The 23,179-nt window shown below is 42.3% G+C and overlaps 2 protein-coding genes across 3 annotated transcripts in view; one reads left to right on the forward strand and one right to left on the reverse strand.

The window, feature by feature from the left end:
- Window positions 1–12,155, reverse strand: part of LAMA3 (laminin subunit alpha 3) — a 125,855-nt gene extending 113,700 nt beyond the window's left edge. The window contains exons 1-2 of the mRNA XM_075744241.1: window positions 11,861–12,155; window positions 5,699–5,851 (exon numbers count right to left, since the gene is read on the reverse strand). Of these exons, the coding sequence (XP_075600356.1) occupies window positions 5,699–5,851; window positions 11,861–12,121 (414 nt within the window). The 5' untranslated portion in view covers window positions 12,122–12,155. The remainder of the gene's footprint in view (window positions 1–5,698; window positions 5,852–11,860) is intronic.
- Window positions 12,156–12,161: 6 nt separating this feature from the next.
- ANKRD29 (ankyrin repeat domain 29) overlaps window positions 12,162–23,179 on the forward strand; it is a 52,034-nt gene continuing 41,016 nt past the window's right edge. The window contains exons 1-2 of one of the 2 annotated variants that reach the window (XM_075744239.1): window positions 12,162–12,501; window positions 12,672–12,845. The gene's annotated coding sequence lies outside the window, so the exon portion shown is untranslated. Of the gene's footprint in view, window positions 12,502–12,573; window positions 12,846–23,179 lie in introns of those variants that run through there. The other variant, XM_075744240.1, reaches the window with a different exon arrangement.

The following is a 23,179-nucleotide window of genomic DNA, read 5'->3' on the forward strand; positions in this document are numbered from 1 at the left end:
GTGAAGTTGTGTTAATCTAGAGTTCACAAGTAGATTCACCTTACTGTAGTATGAGCCAAAATCAACTGACTTCAAAGCGTAGTGTTTTGTGGCATGATCCCAAATCAGCTTCCTGCACAAACTGAAATACTCAGAACCAGAGTTCTCTAATATGAAGTAACACAAGATTCTCTGTGATGTTAGCATCTGTGGTGGGTTGACCCTGGCTGGAGGCCAGGTGCCCACCAGAGCGGCTCTACCACTCCCCTCCTTCACTAGACAGGGGAGAAAAGGTACAATGAAACGCTTGTGGGGCAAGATAAGGACAGGGAGAGATCACTCACTAATTATTGTCACAGGCAAAACAGACTGAACTTCAAGAAAAAATTCATCTAATTTCTTACCAAGCAAGACAGCATAGAGCAATGAGAAATAAAACCAAATCTTAAAACACCTCCCCCCACCCCTCCCATCTTCCCGGGCTCAACTTCACTCCCGGCTTCAACATCCTCCCCCCCCAGCGGCACAGGGGGACGGGGAATGGGGGTTGTGGTCAGTTTATCGCACATTGTTTCTGCCGCTTCTTCATCTTCAGGGGGAGGACTCCTCACACTCTTCCCCTGCTCCAGCCTGGGGTCCCTCTCACAGGAGACAGTTCTTCACAAACTTCTCCAATGTTAGTCCTTCCCAGGGGCTACAGTCCACGCACTGCTCCAGCGTGAGTCTCCTCCCTGGGGTGCAGACCTTCAGGAGCAGACTGCTCCAGCATGGGTCCCCCGCGGGGTCACAAGTCCTGCCAGCAAACCTGCTCTGGCGTGGGCTCCTCTCTCCACGGGTCCACAGGTCCTGCCAGGGGCTTGCTCCAGCATGAGCTTCCCATGGGGTCACAGCCTCCTTCAGGTGTCTCCACCTGCTCCGGCGTGGGGTCCTCCACGGGCTGCAGGTGGAATCTCTACACCCCCTCATCCTTCCTCCATGGGCTGCAGGGGGACAGCCTGCTTCACCATGGTGTTCACCACGGGCTGCAGGGGGATCTCTGCTCCGGCGCCTGGAGCACCTCCTGCCCCTCCTTCTGCACTGACCTTGGTGTCTGCAGATGTTCTTACATCTTCTCACTCCTCTCTCCGGATGCAAAAGCTCCCTTTACCTTGTTTTTTTCTCTTTCTTAAATATGTTATCACAGAGGCACTGACTGGCTTGGCCTTGGCCAGTGGCAGGTCCGTCTTGGAGCCGGCTGGCATTGGCTCTGTCAGACACAGGGGAAGCCTCTGGCAGCTTCTTGCAGAAGCCACCCCTGTAGCCCCCCCACTACCAAAACCTTGCCACGCAAACCCAATACAGCATCCCCATTTTTGGCTATTGCAGGGATAATATTGTACCTTCCCCAGACCTAAAAGCCCCTTTTCTCCCCAGTGTGAACCACAACAGCAGAGCGCGGGTCAGTGCTGCTGCAGAGGCAGAGCTGTGCAGGGCTTCCAGGGGAAAGGCTTTGTCTCACCGCTGAAGCTTTATGCAGTGGTTCTCATGCCCCAATTTGTAGGAATTCCTGGTGTTGTTATAGAGGTTATGCTACTCCACACCAGCTCTAGGTCTAATTTCAGGGTCAGCAGTAATATAAAGTCTTCAATAGTCAAGCACAGTGAATGCAATGACTATTTTTGGAAGCCCAGTTCAATGCAGCCTATGATAAATCTCACACCATCTTGACAGTTTCTCCCTACAGGACATTTTATGTTTTACAGTATGACAGTTAAATTAACTGTAACTTCAGACACATTTTAAGAAATAATGTCAATCTTTCATAGATAAGAACAATTGTTTTTAATAACAACAATTAGCAATAGCTGATTAATATTCCCAACAACCAAAACTGTTGTAAAGCTATGCACACAAAGGATTGCGATCAAATATAAAAATTAAACCCATTAAACGTGCTGTATAAAAGCAACTCAGAAGATTTGCCAAACTGCAAGGCTTTTTTACAAAATGTTTACATGCTTTAATTGGCAGATAACATAAAAGCATCAAGTACTCCACAGGCCATACCACTTATCTTAAATTTATGGTTGAGTTTCCCTCCCTAATAAAAGTACTAATTTGGACACTACATTCCAGTGTACCTTTAATTTACAAAAGTGCCTAATAATATCGCTACATAAAAAATATTCAACATATTAATGCACAAGACCTCACCAAGTCTGAGCCTTTCAGCACTATATTATTGCCACAAAAGCATAGTAAAGAATGACACATAACTAAAAGCAACAATAAAATTTGTGGGCTGCACTTTTTGAAGTGTAACATTTATTTTTCATCATATGCTATCATGTTATCCTGAACCTTCCATCTTCTTCTTCTGAAGACAGAGTTCAGAAAAATTCCTGGGGGAGTATTACTGTAATACCTGCTGAGCATTGAGAAAGTCAAAGATGAGGACACACCTACTAAAATTAGGCAATCCAAAGAGTCAGGCGAAGGGCAACAAACTTCAGTCAAACATGCTGGATTCAAAAGTTTAAAATATGTTGAAAACTACTTCGCGTAAATCAGGATCAGTTAAAGGAATAAATGAGACTTCATTTGATCCAAATATTTTAAACAAGTCAGGAATAGTCACAGTATAAGCAGGTATGTTAACAGGATCCAAAGACTGCCTCAGGGTTCATTATAATTATTATTCAGAAGGTCTGTGATTGATTAGAAATGTAACTATGGTGCAGAAAGTCAGAAAGGGAAGTAAAGCAGGGCTTTTGCTTTAAGGTTTTTGCTTTTTCTCATATTACAAAGTACAGCAAAATGAGCATTTTTCTAGCAGAAAGATTTAACATCCTGAAGGGATTTTGACCTTCAAAATCACCCCTAGCCCTTGTGAAACAGAAACAGCAGCAGGTGGCTGTTCTGGTCCAACTCCATGGTAGTGAGGGCTCAAACTTCCTCACGGTATAACTATTCAATTAAATATTGTCATCAGAACATGGCAAAAGGCTCCACTGGGACTCCGTTCTCAGTCTTAAAGATCTAATGGCAGGAATACAGCAAATGAAAAGCTTTTGGCATTGCACTAAGTTCTGCTTCCTCTAATTGTGAATATTTGATTACCAACTTGCAACTCAGTCATTGCTTCCCCACACACATATTTACCTTACTCTTTGTTATGTTTTGCACACACAAAAACATTTCCATATTTTGTTTGCAGAAAAAAAGTGCCTTGTGTCAAAATAAAGAACAGGACAACTACTTGGTGAGAAAAACTACATCCCTGCTATCTTTTCAATATTACAGCCTGTAGTTCTGCAAGGTATTTAGGTATACATCTAACTTGAAGAACATTTATTTTTCCTTAAAAAAACAAACCCTTCATTTCAGCTCACTTTAGGGGGAATTGCACTCTGAAAATTTCTGTCTCTGTCAACTACTGAGAAAGTTTGCATGAATAACACACACTAAGCTCTTAGTTTTTAGAACCCTGAAATAGAGTAAGGTGAATTAGGGTCTTCATATTTACTGGTTTGCTTGAGTAGACTTACTCTGTCACAGTATTTCATTTTCTTCTTCATTATTAGTACTGTGCACTACTGTATGAATTTGGGGTGTGAGAACAGTAAGCAAAATGTCAGAAGTGAATCTCAAGTTCAAACAAATCCTGAGATTAAGGTTTAACTGACTGAATGCAAATATGAGATAATGTCTGTGAAGTGGAAAAGAAAAAAATTAAAAAAAAAAAATCACGTGAACCCTACTAAACCCTCATCCATCCACCAACTAAAATTATCCGTTCCTGATCACAAGACCTGAAGTCATTTTGACCTTTGTCTTGGGTTTCCCTCACTTCCAAGTAAGAGAGTTCAGAGTCACCTTTCCAAGTGGTACCAGAATAAAGAGAAACACACAGCCTCCTGCTGAGAAATCCTGTAACAACTACAAGAATTTTAGCACACAGCGGTTGGTCTCCAAGGAGTCCCATGAGAAGAGGGCACACAGTCCACATCCTTCCTCTGAAGGAAGGAGGTTTCTCAGAAGTTTACTCAACACATAAAAGGTAAGGTGTCTGTCAGTAGGTCCTCCAAAGAGGCTAACAAGTACACAGTGGGAATAGAAGCTCCGGATGGAGCAGCGTGCTACAGAAGTGGATGATGATGGCACACAAGTGTTGGTCACAAATATGCTGGACTACACCGCAACACAAATTACAGCCTGTAACCTAATCCTGCGTCTTGCAGAGACCACGATGGATGCAAACAGCTCAGAAGGAAAGGTCTGCTTTCCTGGGAGGTGATTGCCTTCCCATGCCTATTCATAGCACCCTGCTCTGTATTCAGTGTCCCTACTCTGTATGCCCAGCCTGAAAGACACACTTCCCCACAGTTTGCTGGGAAAGAATGACTGAGCAACTCGCTTCGCAAGAGCACAAGGCACCAGGGGATGCAACACCCCTCAACTCTACAGTGTAACAGGAAGAGCAACACAACTCGGAGACAGGTCTGACCACTGTGCTAGGCTAATGTGGATGCTGTGGCCTAAAACTTCATCCGCTTCTACACAGCTCTTCCTTTTTTCATGGTACAGTGGAAAAAAAAGCAACCAAGAAAACAGGCATGCTATTAATTTAATTAATGGAAACACAAACTCAAAAATACAGTAGTTTAGTTTAACTACTGATATTCTCTATCTTAAGTTGTCTAGCATTTCTGCACTGCTGGTGTACTGGATCCAAAAACACTGAATTAAGATATCCTCAAAATGAGAACCATTCTGATCATGTGAAGGACATGAGCATTAAAACACCACGTAACAGAAGAGGTAAAATGGTTTGCACCTGGATCCCCAACTAAATGGCACCAAAGTCTTACAGAGAAACTTTTTTCCTTAGTTATTTTTTCCTTAGTTATTTTTTCCTAACTAAATTGAAAGCCTATTAAAAAAAATCCTGTCCTATAATCAGTCAATAAACAGTTACTACTGTCCAAAATATATATGCATATGTATATTTTTCAGCCCCCAACATATATTTATAGCCATATATTTTCAGCTGGTGTGAACTTGCAGAGCATAACTAATTTCACTGGATCAGAGCCCAATTATGGCAGCTGAGAATCCGTCCCTATGACTTAAAATAGAGATACAGAGGCTTTACTGTCAGCTACTTGTCTATCACCTGCACAGATGTTCATGTTACTGTCATATTACTAATTCATATTACACTGGTTTTGCTGTCCCTTCCCTTTTAGACCATGTTATCATTATTCTTCTGTTCTAAGAAACTGTCTATCTTGAAGATCTTGCTGGATGACAGAGAAACCAGGAAGACCCCTAAGGCAAAAGCAGACTCCAAACATTATTCTCAAAATGTGTGTATGGTAAGAGATCATGAAATATGTCTCTCTGTGCCCCATGGAAAAGGAAAATATGAAATGGAAGGTAGACTCCCAGTTTCAACTGACCAATCCCTCAGGTTAACAAATCATAGCGTCTGCACAAGAAAGCACAAAGTCATTGAATCCATATGATGCTGGTGGCAAGAACCCACGTAATCAAAATTCCTGAGGAAGATAATAACTTTAATAAAGTTAACTTGGTAAAAAAACACAGGACATAAACCAGACAAACAAAGTGTAGTGTTGGAAGTTGAAATGGTCAGTTCAAACACCTCTCCCAGTTGCAAAGCTTGTATACAAATGCAAGAAATGATCAAACCTCACCCAATAGCTCATGAACTTACCTGTCCCAGATCTAAAGTGACATTGACTTCATTGTACTTCAAGCCCATAGAAAGAGGAGGACTTTGCCACCAGCGCTCTGTGCCGTCAATTGCGTTGGTTACCGGGTGAGCTTTACTGGGATCAGCAGCATTGCAATAATCACAAAACTGTCCCTGAAACACAATAAATTAAAAAGATGGTCTCAGTTGAAATCTTATGCACTGCAGATGCATGCTGTCGTTAACTGAGATTCTGAAATAGAGCGTTGACTAAAACTGGGTTACATTTTGTTTCTCTCTTTATATAGTGTAATTTTTAATGTATAAATGATTCCCCTGGCGATTCAATGACACACTGAAAGAGACTAAATTTTATATTACAAACTAAAATTTCAGAAATCTCTTTAAGGAAACTACAGTAAGTCTTTCTTTATTAACAAATTTATTGATATTTTGGTGAAATTACCTATATTAAGTCTGCAGGGGTGCCTGCAGGAAATTAATGAAATAAATATTCTTAAAACTAGATTAAGACCAACACACCTCAATGCATCATCAATTCTCCTAAAAGACCACAAAATATCCACATACGTACATAGCCTGGTATTAACAGAACCATTAAAAATACACTATGTGTTACTTGCCTACAAGTTTGGTGTTACAGTTTTATAATACTGCTTTCATTTTTTTCACACCATTATAATACATTCTGAATCAGACTTTTGAACAATATGTACTCCTGGAAAACGCAATGGATCTTATAGACTATTCTTTTTAAGTTTCCCTTTAAAGAATCCCATTGTATCTTCATTTGCAGAAGTTACCACCCAATTTCCAGTCCACAACTAAAGCCACACTCCAGAGATGCCCAGATAATCTCTCTTTGATAGTGTCTAAAGCTCTTTGTACTCTTTTCTACAATAATGATGAATAAACTTCAGGAAGCTTGATTGTCTTTTAATCTGGCATCTTGGCTTGTCCCACAGGCAGTATTTTTATCTTCAAGAAACTGCATTTTACAGTGATTAGTTATTACGGGATCTTTTTAGTGTGCTATTCACTTCTTACTCCAGTCACTGGGTGGAGATAATGAAAATGCTAAACTGTGCCAGGCACAGATCTTTGTAGAAGTCCCAATAGAAAAATGACATTTTCAGTGAATGGCAGCAACCTCTTCACGGTCACTGCAGTTGGACAGTTGCTTAATCCATTCAGCCTGTGAGGCCCTCACACTGTGTTGGACCCACGTTTTAAATAAGGTAACATTTGCACCATTCCCTTTATCAACTAAGCATATTTTCATCAAAAAGATGTGACAAATCGTTTGTTGTTTCCACAACCCATGTTGCCTGGCATGAAGTACATTCTTACAGAATCCCACATGACTGCCATTATTTTGTTTGTCGCTGCTGTCAGACTAACCAGTGTAAAGTAACTGGAGCAATCATACTTGTCCACTTTTAATAGAGGAATAACACATTTTAATAGAGGGTGCTCACATTCTTTCTGGGTACAGTCTTGAAAGTTTGGTGAATTTAAGATGTTTATCTCTAGCAGAATTTGTTTAATGTCTGCCATAGTTACTAATGGATTGGAAACTACTTCATCGTTCTCATGTGATACAAATATACCATCTTTTGTCATTCAAATACAAAACATGGATGTTCTCTGAATATTTCTGCATCAGTAGTAATAATTGCAGCATCCGCATCTAATCTGCATCTAGCAATGGTTCCATCCTTATCCTGCTCTTCTGGAAAACCTGGAATACGATGTTGTTTCCAGAAGACATGGCTACCATTAGCTGTTCTGATTCAGCACTGCAGGTGTCAACGTGGCTGAGGATTAACTCTTGAGAATTCAAAGCATCCTTTAGAGACTTACTAAATCCCCACGTACACAGGCTGGTTAACTATGTCTAGGGATCATGTTATAACACGATTCTCCTCCTGCTCTGTTAGAGAAGATGGTTTGGCTGATTTTTGTACAAACTACAATATGCCAGGACACTGCTGGGTTCAGACACAGCTTGCTGCAGTAGACACCACACCAGCCTGTGCTAGCTACAGGCAACGTTGCCAGTTTCAGCAGTGACGACAAAGAACATCGTGTCGCACTCTGCAAAATCAATACACTGAGAAATCAATCTATGTGCCAACAACTGCAGTTACCACCACCTCAGAGCATCTTCCCAGTTAAGATTTTCCTGACAAATGCCTACTTGGAGTTCTGACATATTACAACAGTACAAGCTTCCCTAAATAGTTTTATAACGTGCATGAAATACGGTCTTTAGATCTAAATTCACGTTCACGATGGTTAGGCTGGAAATACACAGGAAACAGTTGCTGCTACAGCAGTTTCAGCTCTGATCTGGAAAGAGCCTCGAAGAAAGGCTGAATGAACAGAAAACAATGAGGAGTATTAAATGCAAGCGTTACATTTACACACACCTATGTGATTTCAGTATACCAGAGCACTTGATCTGAACTCAAGATACCATCTTTTTTCTTTTTTGGGCACATAATTCAAAGAATTTCATTGCAACAGCTGGAGTTTCAGTTATTTAAAGTACATTCCAGCAACCCTGCCAACAAGGCAGCAAAACAAAAAATGAAAGAAAATAAATTATTGGACAGAGCAGCTTCCCCCGCTTCCCACTGGCAATATCTCAGGCACGTCGCGCTCAACCTGTCTGCTACAGGACACGTCTCCATTCCAGGAGACTGAGCCTTGAGACTTTGATTTTGGCTGCCGTTCATCAGCCAGGCAGGTGTGCATTTACTGGTGACCTTGTTACCCTCCTTTCCCCTGGTTCTCCTGAGTGAAGGAGAAAACTGGAACTGCATGAAGGAGTTTGCTGAAATATGCCGGTGTGGACCCACAGATGAAAATGTCTCACCTGTAAGTTATAAAAAGCGGCAACAATGAAGGATTTGTTCGCTATTTAATACCTAGCAGTTCTGCGCCCACTGGCAGGGCAGGACAGGTATGCAGTTAAACTTTTATTCACACCCGCGCACCACTGCGAATAGATCGGCAAACAAAACCAGGCATGCCATTTATCTATCAGTTGCTGAAATATTCTACACTGCTGTGCATCTCTTCACTCAACACTGTTCTTATTAAGTCATTGTCCCGCTTGCCAAATGGCTAACTAAGGGAAACACACCGCTTTCCACAGCGTTATGTCCAGCACTGCCTTACACGCCTTGGCAGAGCTGCCTGTGAAGGGACTGTCCACCCCACCGATCACCTCACAGAAGGGCTTTAAACAACCTCCAAATGCTCTTTCTGGATTTGCCGGGTACTACAGGCTTCATTAAAAGACACATCATCGAACGGCAAGCTGAACAAGAGAGGCCAATGGAAAAGCAGTGGAAATGAAGCTGGGGCTACTTGTCTTCTCTTTGCCTTATTTTCTAGGCTGGGGATAGCACTGGCGACAGACCTTCCCACTCCCTTTGTCAGAAAGGATCACCCTTCACACCTTCTTTCCGATATCCCTATCCATACAGCAACAGCTGCAATCCAGCCTCGTAGAGACCCCCAAAGCAAACGACTCAGGTGTACGGAGTTGCTTTAACTTGGAACTGGCCTGCCACAGTGGCTGTATACCTATGTATACCTATTATGTAAAAGCCGTATGACCTTCCCTCAGACTCTTAAGAAACAACACGTGAATACTTTTGCTGATTTAAAATCCTTCTATGTAAACTCTGCTTCTGTAAGAGTTTAATGCACTCTTCTCAGGTTTTCCACGAAAGAAGAGATTCTCTTACTTACAATGTCTTTGAACTTGTGAGGTGGAATGGCTTGATAATACGTATGTTGTGCTGTTATCACATTTTCCATAGCTGGATTTCCCTGGCCTTTTGAAAGACTTTCCAACCCTTCTTGAACCACAACAACTAGTGGTAAACCACAAAAGTATTCATGTTATGTATCTCAATGGGGCTTTGTTAAAAGCAGAGAGACACTGCTGTATCCACATTTACTCAAATGCTGTAAGAGGCACAACATGCCTCCTTGTGCCAGGGCTGAGCTATCAGTAGTCCTTCTGGGAACTTCAATCAGGCTTGAACAATAACTACTCTCTAATCTAGGACCTGTAAGGCAAATATTTAACAAGAGGAACTCCCCCCCTTTCTAGCTTCTTCCTATATACAGCAAACCCTCATTTCCAGTCGGGTGTCAGTACATAAAGGGAACAATTACAAAAACCATTAATGGCAATGCATCACACTACAGGCTTTGGTCCACTTGCTTGACATGTTCATCTGGTGTTTGCTTTGCTGATTTTTGTTATACTGTGATTTCTGATATTCCAAGGCACGTTAGCACAAGATTTCACTGCAGCAGTGGGCTATATCATGTTGCTAGGAACGTGGCAGCGATTATTTGGCTTGCTATTAACCCAGTGCTGTGGTTGTTTCAGGCAATTTTAAACATGGGTGTTGCATGCAGTATGGAAGGATGGATGCATAAACTTCAGAGATGGGTTAGAAACACAGAACCAAGCAATTTCCTCATCATCACAATCTTTCTTTGTAACCTTAGTTTAAGCATGTAATGACCCAGTTTTCCTATTAGTAAAACTGTGTACTACTCAGCCTGTAAGCACCTCCAAAGCACTTTGAGCTTTTTATGATGGAGAGCACTACACAGATGTGACGTAAACTGAGATTTCATGGTGAGGCAGAGAGAAGTTCAGGGCAAAGCACGCTGCTGGCTGTGGCTGCCTAATGAACTGTGAGGGCAGGCTGCATGATGTGCATGCTCCCTTCTGGCACATGACAAGTGCATATACTGCACCTTCTTGGTCCTCTCCCCATCTCTTGAGCATTTGTCCCCATTAAAAAAATGAGAAGAAAAACTCTCTTATCCATTGCAACCTCTTCTGAAACCAGGTATTAAGGGTTATTTCACTATTAAAACACACAAACACCTCAAAAGACTTTGAAACACTAACCATTCTTCCAAGATGCTAAAAATTTACTTGCATTCTTTCTTGTATTGCCTGGAGTCAGAAACTGGACCTTAAAGCTTTGAAATCCCTTTCAAATTGCAGTTTCGTTCTGGCTCTCCTCCCACCAAGAAACAATACAAATAAAATAACTTTGGAAGGTCTGAGGCTTTAGGAAAGTCCCCCTTTAACGAAGTTCTGATCAAACTGATACTGAACATCTATTGCAGTACATCACAGAGTTTGGTGCGTTTGTTACTCCTTCCTTACCCTCCAACAGACATGTTCGTACAAGTTTCTACCAAAGGAAAAATATATTTCCACTAACCCATTGCCAGGAGTTTTGCTGTTTATTGTTGTCTTGCTTGTGACTGGCACAAAAACGTGTGTAATAATCTTGTGCTATGCTAGGAAGGAACGTCATCATTCTCACTGCTCTGTGCGCTTATGCTCCCTGTAAGGGTCCCACGGAATCTCCGGCTTCCTCCCACAAGCAATGCAAGGCATAGACGATGAGCATCACATTTAGTGCTTGTAAAATACCACAAAGCCACCGACTAAACCCGGATCTCTTTCCCCGCCGCCCCCCGGAAAGATGCCTACTCTCCAGTGAGAGGTTACCAGCGCAGTACGTCCCCCCTCCAGGCTCCCTGCTTTACTCCCAGAAGCATCACGCTGCTCTCCGCGGACCACGGGCCAAGCGCTGAGGCCACGAAACACCGCTCGGGTACTCCCTAAGACACCTCCACTCGCCCGGGCGCCCGGCGGGACGAGCGGCTCACGGATCCCCGGGAGCAGCCGCAGCACCGTGGGCACGGCAGCAGCTGGGGCAGCGGGGCCGGCGGAGGGGGGGACAGTCGCTGCCCGCGGCGGAGGGGGGTCTCCAGAGAATGCCGGGACACCTGCGGGCAGAGGCGCGGGCAGAAGCGGCGCTGCCCACCTCCACCCCTCCAGCACTTCCCTGCGTGGTGTCCCGGTGGTCCACGCTGCTCTCCTCTGCCCGGGGCACACACCCAGCCAGGAGAAAAAGCTGGAGAAAATGAAGCCACGCACCCCAGGGTAACGCCAGCACGCGCAGAGGGGCCGGGACGACCCAAAAGGACACCCCACACCCCCCCCTCCCGCCGCACCGCAGCTCGGGGAGGCGGCGCGGGACGGGGAGCGGGGTCCGAGGGGAGGGGGGTCCCGGCGCCGCGACCCCTCGCCGGCCCGGTTACCTGGATGGCGCGCCCCAGGGGGGCAGCGGCCGGCCCCCCCACCAGCTTGCAGTACAGCTCCGGCCGCCCGCCGCCGCCCGCCGCCGCCTCCCCGCAGGTGGCCGTCGCCCAGATGCTGGCTGCCGCGGCCAGGTTGAAGTACGGCGGGTGGAGGCTGAGCCCCATCCCGCGGGAGCCGGGGTGCTCCGCCTGCGCCGGACAAAGGGTGAGGAGCGGTGCGAGGAGCGCCCAGAGGAACGGGGAGCCCGGCGCCGCGGCCATCCTGCGCCGGGCTCTGCCCTCGCCGCCCCCAGGGCGGCCCTATAGCTGCGGTGGGCGGGAGGGCCGGGCTGGGAGGCGGCGGGAGGAGGCAGGGGGTTGCCCGCGCTCTGCCCGCACCTCCCTGCCCGCACCTCCCTGCCTGCCGAGCGACGGCTGGGGCGGAGCGAGACGAGACACAGCCCCGGGCGGAGCGGGCCGCGTCCCACGGGCCGTGCGGGTGTGCGGGACGGGACGGGAAGGGTCTCCGGGCCGGTGGGGTTGCCCCAGGTGTGTGCCCCGACGGCCAGCTCCGCGGGCATGCCGAGAGGTGACACCCCCCCCCGCCACGCCACGGCTCAGCCGGAGCTTTCTGATCGTCCCCTTCGTCGGTAAGTGTGCGGGTTAATTTTTTCAACGGACCGTGAAGAAACCTCAGAGCATCCCACACTTGTAAGCCGTGACCTGTCCTGTCACATATGGGCAGTAAAATGAAGGTTTCCCAGCTTTCTCCTCGCGCAGGACTGTCTGCACACAAGGTACTCCCTGCTTCTGTCTGCAAGTCCTTGGGAAGACCCTGCGCAGCTGTGCTGCAGAAATCGCAACTCCTCTTGCCATTTTCAATGCTCAGAGGTTGCTGCAAAACCGTGCAGCACAGGGCCCCCCACTGCAATGCACAGCCAGTGCTCTCGGCTCCTTGTGACATGGGTGTTCCTGCTCATCCAGGGCAGACAATGTCTTTTTGAAGGTATTTGGCACAGGCTTTGGGTAACACAGAAGCTGGAAGGGAGGTTGGGGAGGGAGAAGGAGGCCTGACAACCATGTCATCTGTATCAGGAGTTGCACTGCTTAATGGCATTGCTATCCCAAGTTTAGTACCTATTCATGTTTCCAACCCCCACACGCTCACACGTCCAATGCTCAGTTCTCTTCGTAAAATTTGCCAAATTCAGGCACAAAGATACGGGTAGATACAAATACTTATAATATTTTAATAGTGATTCATGTGAGTAGCAAAGTATTTCGTAACTTTCTGAGGGCTTTGCTACATGCCACACAGCACTAGCAAGGGAGATCCCTGGTATACTCTTTCAGGAAGCACCAGCCGCAAGCTATTGATTTTGTCTGCAAGAAAATATCACCTCCTTTGGGTTTGTGCCACTATGGCTTCAGCACAACATAGAGACATATCTGTAGGAGACAATTTTTGTGTCCTCCATAGAACAGTCAGCTCTCATAAATGTAGCAATTTAAATACATCAGATTTGGCTATTCTATCCATAAATGCTTTCAATTTCTAGACCAGCTTAAAAATATTCTCTTTTTCCAACTGTGACATTGTGGAAAGGAAATTATCTTGTTGCACAGGTCCATCATGTCACTTCCTGCCAATAGTTTGTACTTCATAAAAAATAAGAGAGGTTCGAACACAAACAAGCAACACCATCTTCAAATGTTCCATTAAACAAAATGCCCCATTATTAGACAGAATATCTAATGGGCCTTTTCAACCTATTTCTTGAAAATCTGTTAAATCCTAAGTACATCTTGGAGTGTATCAGTTTTTACAAATGGAGATCTGGAAGCATCTGATGTAAGAGGCCTTTAAGTCTGGAGCAAGCAAGCTCTTACCTGCCATCCATTAACTTGCTGAGCATCCTTGTCCTCTTTATTATTAGGGGAATTAAATCAAATTAAATGAAAGCTGAGCAGAGCATGTTCCTGGTAGAAAAGAAAAATTTGGGTACTTTAAGGGAAATCCATTATAAAGTACGATATTAAGACGAACTGATGAAGATTACAATTATGAAATTACAAAATCATTACAATCTCTTTCAGACTAGGCAGATTATCTCCAGGCTGGACATTCAGTTAGCAATCTCTGAAGGATGTTGCTTCTGTATATATCCAACAAGTCATGAAAGATTTTCTCCTCTTCAACCAGAAAGAAACTTACTGTCTGTCACAACATTTGGAGGAATTAGTTTACTCCAGTTATCCTGTACATTCCTACAGATTGGACTCCAGTGGTGGCATTGTTGATTTTAATGATAAGGCACCTTTTGCTATGAATGCTTCAAATTGAAATAACTGCAAAATAAATTACCTTTGGTTAGTTTGGACACACTTCTTGCACAGAGCCCTGCCATTACCTGTGTGGGGATTGTAAGCAGCACTTCTATGTTTTGAGTTTTGAACTCTTCTTCTGCACCTCTGTCTCTGGTCTCTGCAATAAACACCTTGGAAGGGGTTTCTGACAATCATAAGCCTAGGATAAGAATAAGCAGAACGTAATCTGGGTGATCCAAATATATTTGATGAAGCTTTAAAAAAAAAAATTCACAGCAGGTACTGTTAAAGTATAGAAAATAAGTGCCTAAACTAAGAATTTGAGATACAGAGCTAAATCCTGTGTCTACTAGAATCTGCTCCAACTTTTCTTTGACTGCACTTACGTAGAGTAATACCTGACAAATTTTTCTGGAATAGTTTTGTGGGTAGTTCAGGTAAGGAATCCGGCTTCAGGAGATCCTTTGCAATGTCACTTTAAAGAGAAGACTCTTGTCAACTGTTTGGTAGGTTGTACGGCACAAAAAGCAACCTTTGCTCACAAGAGACGTCCTTTCTCAAATAGGGAGTATCAGTGTATTTATTGAGAAGTATCACATGGAAAACATGGCTTCTGTGAGCAAGAACCTAATACTTTACTAAAATCATGACATATTCTTAGATCTGTTTTCCTAAAACATGCATGAAACTTTGAAGACATTCAGAAAATTAGATATCAGATTTCTATCTATCAGATAGAAAAAGAGTTTGTTCCCTTCCTCATAAAATTATGTGCATTTTGCTTGATGTATAGCCAGATTTAAAAAGATTTTATTTGCCTTCTGGGTGATTTTCCTGTCCTTTTATTAAGCACTTATGCCAAAAAGGCTCTTTTTATTCAGTGTATTTTCTAGAAACGGAGACTAAAATGTCACCTTTTTGATTTTCTGAAAAAGTCTCTAGTGATACCTAAAGATGTGGGCAGATCTTAGGAAATGACAACTTTTGCCTTTTACTCAAAGCAGTTGGAAAAAAATGTTTATCGTGTCATTCCCAACATGCGTACTTGATAACTTGATTTCTATAAAAAGTCTAAGTGACCGAAAATTTTATGCAGAGACCCTGGAGCTATGTAAATCCAGGGTGAATCACGTATGTGAGGAAGGAGACAGGAGCAGGCCTGTGGGTGTGTATGTGGAGACAACGCAGTGGCCTGTCACCAGCAGATGGACATTACCTAGCAGATTGGTCCTCCTGTTCCGATAGCATTGTGCAGGCTGCGGTATGACCATGTGCAGGCACGAGTCTAGCCTGGCTTCTACAGGGCTTTAGGACCACAGGAAGGAAAGGTAGAGTAAGGAGAACAGACAAGTGAGACCTTTTTTTTGAACGCAACTCTCCAAATTTATAAACTCCGTATGTCTTTTTTTTAATCTATTTTAAGTCAAATCCAAAGCCAGCAGAAACTCCCAGAAAAGCACTTAGTGACTTTGTTGAGCTTCAACTCACCCTATCTAACATAGAACTTCATCCTGTAAAAAGGTCAGTATCAATAATTTACGGGATGATACTTCATCTTCCCCCTCACATAATCTTTTGTTGTATTTACAGGTTCCAGAAACACAGATAAGAATTAATTAGCTGACAGCTCCCAGCAATCAGCATTTATAAGATAGTGGCCCTCTGCAGAAAGCTCTCTTCTCCAGCTACCTGCCCTTTTTTCCTCCCAGTAAATCCTCTCCTCCTTTTTCCTTCAGCCTTTATAAGGTTTGCTTTCCTTGTTTCTTCCCACCTGCAAGAAGTAGACTTTGCTACTTGACAGATGACGAGTGCTTCATTAAATAAATGTAGGCAATTGAAAGCGTTTCCAGATCTATATTATTTTAACATAAACAGATTATATTACACTAGTAGGCAATTACACTACTATGATTATAGATCATTCTTTGTGTTCACGTTTTCTATTTTAAATTATGTTCATTTAAGAATGGATTTAAAATTTCAAGTCAAGAATGTTTGCTCCGAAGTAGCCTTGCTAATATGGTTTCTGTTTCATTCTCTTACTGATGGGGACAATATATCACATCTCATCTCATACTGCCATTCTATAACATATTTAAGTCTTGGCATATTCCACTCATCAACCAGAAACCTGCAGTGGAAATGAGATCCTCAAAAAAATAGTCTCAGTGAATAATACTAGTGGTAATATTTAGCTCCTACTTCATATGATTTACCACAGCAATTGGAAGGTGGCACCAAGTACCTCAGAACTTAAGAGACAGCAAAACTATCACAGATGAGGGCTTGTGAACTGTGCTACATGAGCTCCACAGCAGGTCAGTGGAAAAGGTAAGAACAAAACCTGATTCCTGTGCAGGCACCACATTCACTGTCTGTGCTGGTTTTGGCTGGGATAGAGTAAATTTTCTTCACAGTAGCTGCTATGGGGCTGTGTTTTGGATTTGTGCTGAAAACAGGGATGTTTTCGTTACTGCTGAGCAGTGCTCACACAGAGCCAAGGCCTTTCCTGCTCCTCACCCCACCCCACCAGCAAGCAGGCTGGGGGTGAGGGGATACAGACGGGACAGCTGACCAAAGGGATATTCCATACCATATGACGTCATGCTCAGCATATAAAACTGGGGGAAAAAGGAAGGGAGGGGACATTCGTCTTCCCAAATCCCCGTTAGGTATGATGGAGCCCTGCTTTCCTGGGGATGGCTGAACACCTGCCTGCCCATGGGAAGTGGGGAATGAATTCCTTGTTTTGCTTTGCTTGTGTATACGGCTTTTGCTTTACCTATTAGACTGTCTTTATCTCAACCCATGAGTTTTCTCACTTTTACCCTTCTGATTCTCTGTCACATCCCATGGGAAGGGAATGAGCGAGCAGCTGCGTGGGGTCTAGCTGCTGACTGGGGTTAAACCATGACCCTATCCTTCATGGTCACACCAGGTGATGTGGGAACTCACTCTTTGAGATAATAATGAACCAATATGCTGCCAGGTAGATGGAAAATATCTTAGATTAGACAGATTCGAGTCTCTACTCAGTGATCGTTGAAGATTAAATGGTGCAACTTGTCCCCCCATAAAAGTTCTATACCTGGCATTATGTTGAGGCCAGTCCTAAAGCTTTAGTCTGTGGAAGAGTCTTCCTGCAATGTACTGGAGCTCTCTTCACTCTTTCAAAGTTGCAATCAGTTAAGCACATTTGTAGCCTAGAGTGTAAATACACAACCAGAACATTTCAAGCTCCGATTAAGCTCCTTACATTTATCAAGGGAATAAGGTATTTATCACCTCCTGTCATAAATGCTTATGCATGATGATTACTCAGTTCATGTCTATATGTAAACTTTCACTAGTTTTACTGAAAGCTTTTTGCAGTACACCTAGGCTAAAATATGGTTACGCACACTCTGGTATAACAGCAAAATGGTGCAATGTACATTTATGTTCTGGCAAGTCCTATGTCTTCACTGTCTTTCATCAGGAAAGATGCATTCTATTAAGATCATTTTGGTCTCTGCTCTTCTGATGAAAATATCTTTTTCATCTTGCAGAAATTTCTTATATCACGGTATTTGAGGATCCTACCATATTACTTCGAAAATGAGAAATTATCCTCTTTGTAATTGGAATATTGAGGCCCATAGAAGCTAGGACCCAGGTCTAAAAATGCAGTTCTGTCAGCAGAAACAGTTTAGATGCCTACAGTTCTTAGTGCAATCCAGAACCAAATTATTCAGAACTGCACTTTTGTTTCATCCTGTTGTTTGATTTTTTTCCTTATTTCTCTCAGCTGTTTCTATCTGGATGTACATACTAAGATGATGCCAAACTTCTTCATAGACCATCTTTTTCTTAATCTTCTTGTACTGTGCCTGTTAGGTTTTGCTCTCCATCCCATTGGAGCCTCTTTTATTCTCTGTGCTATCATCTCACAGGATTCAGGTATGTCAGCCAGTGCTCTTTCAGCTTTTTCACGATTGGCAGGCTGGTGTTTTGTGGCTTGTATAATGTTGCAGTACTATGTAACTGTACTTCTTGTATAGTAGCTTAGTAGCTACCATATCACATATCATTCTTCTGCAGCCTAATATCAAGTCTGTTTTTTCTTCTGCCAGTCAGCAATCTCATGTACTAACATTTTCCTGCACATTCTGCTTCCTAAGTTTACTTGACATATTCTTATAATAGAAAACCACTGTGAATTCCTTCTCTTTCCAACAGGGCTCTCAAGGTAAATTGCAATCTGCCACCTGCACCCACACTGTTCAACCCTGAACCATGAAACTCTTGTATAGACTTAAGATAGTATTATCTAATTTGGCTGGTTTATCATTGCTTTTCTCAGAGAAGCACCTGACTGACGCAAACCACCATCTTCTAAAGTAGCTCTTGATTGTTCTAGATATTTCATCTTTTTCTTTGCTGCATAACATAATAGGAAAAGTTAATGAAAGACTTTTCCTTAACCCTCTGCATCAGGCCAGTCATTACAGTTTTGAATAGAGATAGGCTAAGTTGTGATCCTTGTGATCCTTGATGTAAGAGGCGACTTGTTCACTGAACTGCCTCTCAGTACTGCTGCGCTCCTCTAATGCACGATGCCTGAATGCACGCCTTTGGCAGATTGCACAACTTGTAACAAACTACGTTAGAGCCTTTTCCAAGTCCATGACATGTTAAGTGCAATTTTTTATGTATTTTGGTCTCTCTTGAAATGTTCTAGCTACAAACATCTTCCTAGTGAGAGCTCATGACTTAGAATCATAGAATCACAAAATCATTTAGGTTGGAAAAGACCTTTAAGATCATCAAGTCCAGCCGATGAGATTGTAGACAAAAAACTTAAACATGTCCATGTGGCTGATGTGAGACCTAGCTTTGGTATTTCACACCCTTTTATTGCAGAGAAGTACATGCCAAAAGAGGAGAGAAAGGGTATGTTTGGTACTTTACAACACTTTCCCCTTTCAGGAGAAGGCAAATTGCATTTTCAAGGCAAAAACATGAGTCTTCATCAGTAGCCAGTGAGTAGAAGTCATGCCAGTCCCCCCCCAGTCTTTGTTTACTCACTGAATATCCTAGGGGCTAGGGCAACCCTGGAAGTGACACACAACTTCTTTGCCATCCAGTTCCAAATAATAAGTCAAGAGGAACACTCTGGGGCATGCAGCTAAAGGTACAGCTAATTTAAAACTCCTTAAGCAAATTACACTTGACCATTCTCCACTGTGTTGACTACAGACCCTGATGTATCTTTTTTTTTTTTTAAATTTGAAGAAACTTCCTAATGGTCGATACTAAAATCCATTCACTTTACTGTTTTGCTTCTTAATGGATTTCCTCTTTATTCTTGGCTTTCTGTGCTTTTTAATAGAGTTGCTCATGGACTTAAAGTTTTTGAAGAAAACAAGTCTTGGTCATATAATGCCTGATTCTTTGTGAAGAAGCATGTGCTCCCTTTGGTCAGTACCCGATGACTTGTCAGTCAAACATGTACAGAAAAATAAAGTGTCTACTCTTGTATTTTTCACATCCTGGTTTTTGTTTTTTTATTTGCTGACATCGATGCTATTATTGCTGCTTTGGCCATCATAATCGAGGAAAACAGCTATGCACAGACTCCCTGCCACAGTACGTCCAGCAACTCCTCATGGAAACCACTTCTTTGTAAACTGGTTTTCTTAACAGACTTTCAAACCATTGGTTAGGTTAGATTGGCATTTGAATTTCATTGCTTTCTCTGCAAGAATTTTCAATGATCTGATCTCTATTACTAAGGAACTGCTTTTTCTGGGATCTGTTTCGAGCAAGGTTTTTGTGTTTTTAGGTAATGTTGTTATCACAAATTTAGACACTGCCTCAGGTTTACTTCAACCTCAGCTCTAGCCTGACCACAGTGTCATCAAGTTCTTAAGTTTTAAATAGAACCTTACGTTTAAGTGTAGGAAGCCAGACCTTCAGCAGTATAAACTGAGGAGACTCCAGTGTTATATTGGACTGTTCCAGCTGAGGATCAGGCAACAAACGTAACTAAAAATTCAAACAGATGCAGTTCAAGAATATTAAGATTTTCTGCTTTTTATTTTTGGAACTTGGAAAAGATAGTAAATTTAGAACAAATCCCTTGTGAAAATGCAGAAAATGTAATGGCGAATACCTTTGCTGTGTTTTTTTTTAAGCACAATTATAATTTCCATAGCACAGATATAATACGCTATCAAAATTCTCTATGGAAGAGATATTTATAATTATAAGAGTTGTAACTCTTATAAATGTCTTTTTTGTTTGTTTTTTTGTTAATAACAATTGGTTTCAGCCATGCTAATTACCAGACACTTCATTAGGAGATGTGATAGTGCTAGCTTCTTAGCCCTGCTGTAATATTATTTTGTCATTTGGGTATTTTGTCATACAGTTGTATCCCTACGTTCTTTAGCCTCTTTTCAATTAGTGGACTGGTTTTCTGACCAGCAGGGCACAATACAGGGAAATTGAACAGACTGAGCTGTAGCCAGTAACTCAAATAAATTTTGTACCTGGCAATATAAGTAGTTTCCCTCTCGCAGGTATAGAGATGACTCCTACCAAACTTGCCTATGCCCTGTCATCCTTACCCTCGGCCCAAAGTCTGAGGGCCCTTCCTTTGAGGACTTCCACTCTCTCCAAGTGAGGATGAAACCAATCTACCAGGTCAGTTTTACTGAGTGGGGTAAGCTCCTAGGGAGCCATCTCAGAGTGTCTGGACCCTGAAGGCTACGCTCTGCAATCACTTCTGTTGCCCTCAGACAAGGTTTTTGGGACAGAGAAGAAATAACCAAACCCATATGGTTCTGCCGTTCAGAATGTCTCACGTGAATGAGACGGCCGGAATCTTACACTTCTGTGCTGAATACAGTTTTGTGGTTCTTGTGCAGCACTAATGAGATGTGTCACCCTTTAACAAATCGGTTTACTTAGGCTTAGGATGATAACTAGAATTTGGCCCAATTTCTTATATTTAGGGTTTTTTCTATCTTTGTTAGTTTTGCAAACTTCCACTTACAAGAACAAGAGTCAATTATATTCAGTGGGAAAAAAGTAGCAAACCCTAAATAATCTGTTGTTTTTCCTACCCGTAGCAGTATATGGGATATATCATACATTGTTCTCACACTTATGCAATACATATGTTCTCAGATCCACGTCACCTCCCACTGTAGACTTAAATACAATAATATATGATTTCTTTTGAATATGCCTGTATGTTTTGAGATCTTCATTGCCCATCAAATTTAGATTCTCCATGGACTGAGACGGCCAATTTTCGTTATCTGCACTAGTATCAGTCAGTAGTTAAGTGCCATGCATGGAATTAGAAAGCCTGCAAACCCAAAGCACCTGAACACAGGCTCGGTGGCTTCTCTCTGGCTGAGCAGATGGAAAATAGGTAAACAGTTAACGTCAGACTGAGTCATGAAGTCACCATATACAGAGGACAAGAGGGGAAAGGAAAAGGAAATGACAGATGAAGAAAATATGCAGTCACAATCTGTATATGCTGTCTTAAAGCAATAAAACTTCAGGAGAGCAAAATTCCAAGACTGGAAGGGGAAGGATAAAAAATTTTAAAGCACGATGTTCCTGTACAGATGCTAACGTAGAGGTGTGTAAGTTCAACTGTTTCAAAGCTGAAAGGCGTTTGCACTAAACTGAGGATGGTGTGCTGGTGCTTATACTGGACTGGAAATGAGTCTTAGATGGTAATTGTAGTCCTTTCATTGACTTCCTTGACATGTCACTCTGTAGCTAAAAGCATTAATTTGCTGGGAAAAAATGGAAAAGAGGAAACAAAAGAGCAAATTCATTGAAATACTCAAATGACGGTTGGTGGAAATTATTCTGTACTACTTATTCAAGTACAATGCTAACTTCTCTCTGATTCCTAGGTCACTAGCCCAGGCATCAGTTCAAAGGTCCACATGAAGGAAGTTAATAACACTTGTGTGGTCCCTAGGAGCTAAGTGTCCTTACACCAGCTTATACCAGCAAATTTGGTATGAAATTTGATATAGGAGGCCTCAGCAAAAGGACCGTGGAGTGAAATAAAGATTCAAGGTAACAGCTCCCTGGAAGGATGAATGCATACAGTTATGAACACGTTGGGTAAACTATTTCTATCATTAGATAAACTTTTCCTTTTTCAGGTACAATTTTGTAAATTCTCCATTCTATTTTTAAAAGGTTTATGGAATACATAAATATTTGGTACAGTTTTCCTGAGAAGTCTGCAGGATTCATTTCTAAAGTAATTTTTATTGTTTCTCTTATTATTACTATTCATTTCTAAGAGTATCTCCCAAAATAAAGAGCAACTCAAAGTACATTCTTTATACACTGGTTTTACTAAAATAGGCTTGTATTTTTGTAAATATTATGGAAACAAGAAACAGCCCATGTAGGTGGTTATGCTACAGTTTAGCAAGGGAAAGATTAATGTAAATGATAGGCCAGATGGAAAAACTTTTGTTTTATAGACTGCTTTATCAAAGTTGTTACTGATGATTTAAATACATTTTCTTGAACAAGAAAAATTTAAATTAACTAACAGTGCATAATCATAAGACAGTTTATTTGCAGAACATTTCTAATGTCTGTCTTTTTTTGGGAAGGACAAAAGTAGATGAATTATGGTCTTAAACTGTAAGAATTATTGACTCATAGAATCATTTAGGTTAGAAAAGACCCTTAAGATCACTGAGTCAACTAAGCTTTAGTTAAATTCTTTTAAAAGTTTAGTATTTCACAAATTTCACCAGTACAGTCATAATGCAAACTTCAGGTCTTCTCGGTCTAGTAAAAGTAGAAACTTTAGGTAATGCAAAAGATACAATATATTTTATCATAGAAATCATAGAATGTCCTGAATTGGAAGGGACCCATAAGGATCATCGAGTCCAACTCCTGGCTCCACACAGGACCAGCCGAATCAGAGCTTATGACTGGGAGCGTTATCCAGATGCTTCTTGAACTCAGTCA

This window comes from Balearica regulorum, chromosome 2 (assembly GCF_011004875.1).
Source record: "Balearica regulorum gibbericeps isolate bBalReg1 chromosome 2, bBalReg1.pri, whole genome shotgun sequence".
Taxonomy (NCBI): Eukaryota; Metazoa; Chordata; class Aves; order Gruiformes; family Gruidae; genus Balearica; species Balearica regulorum.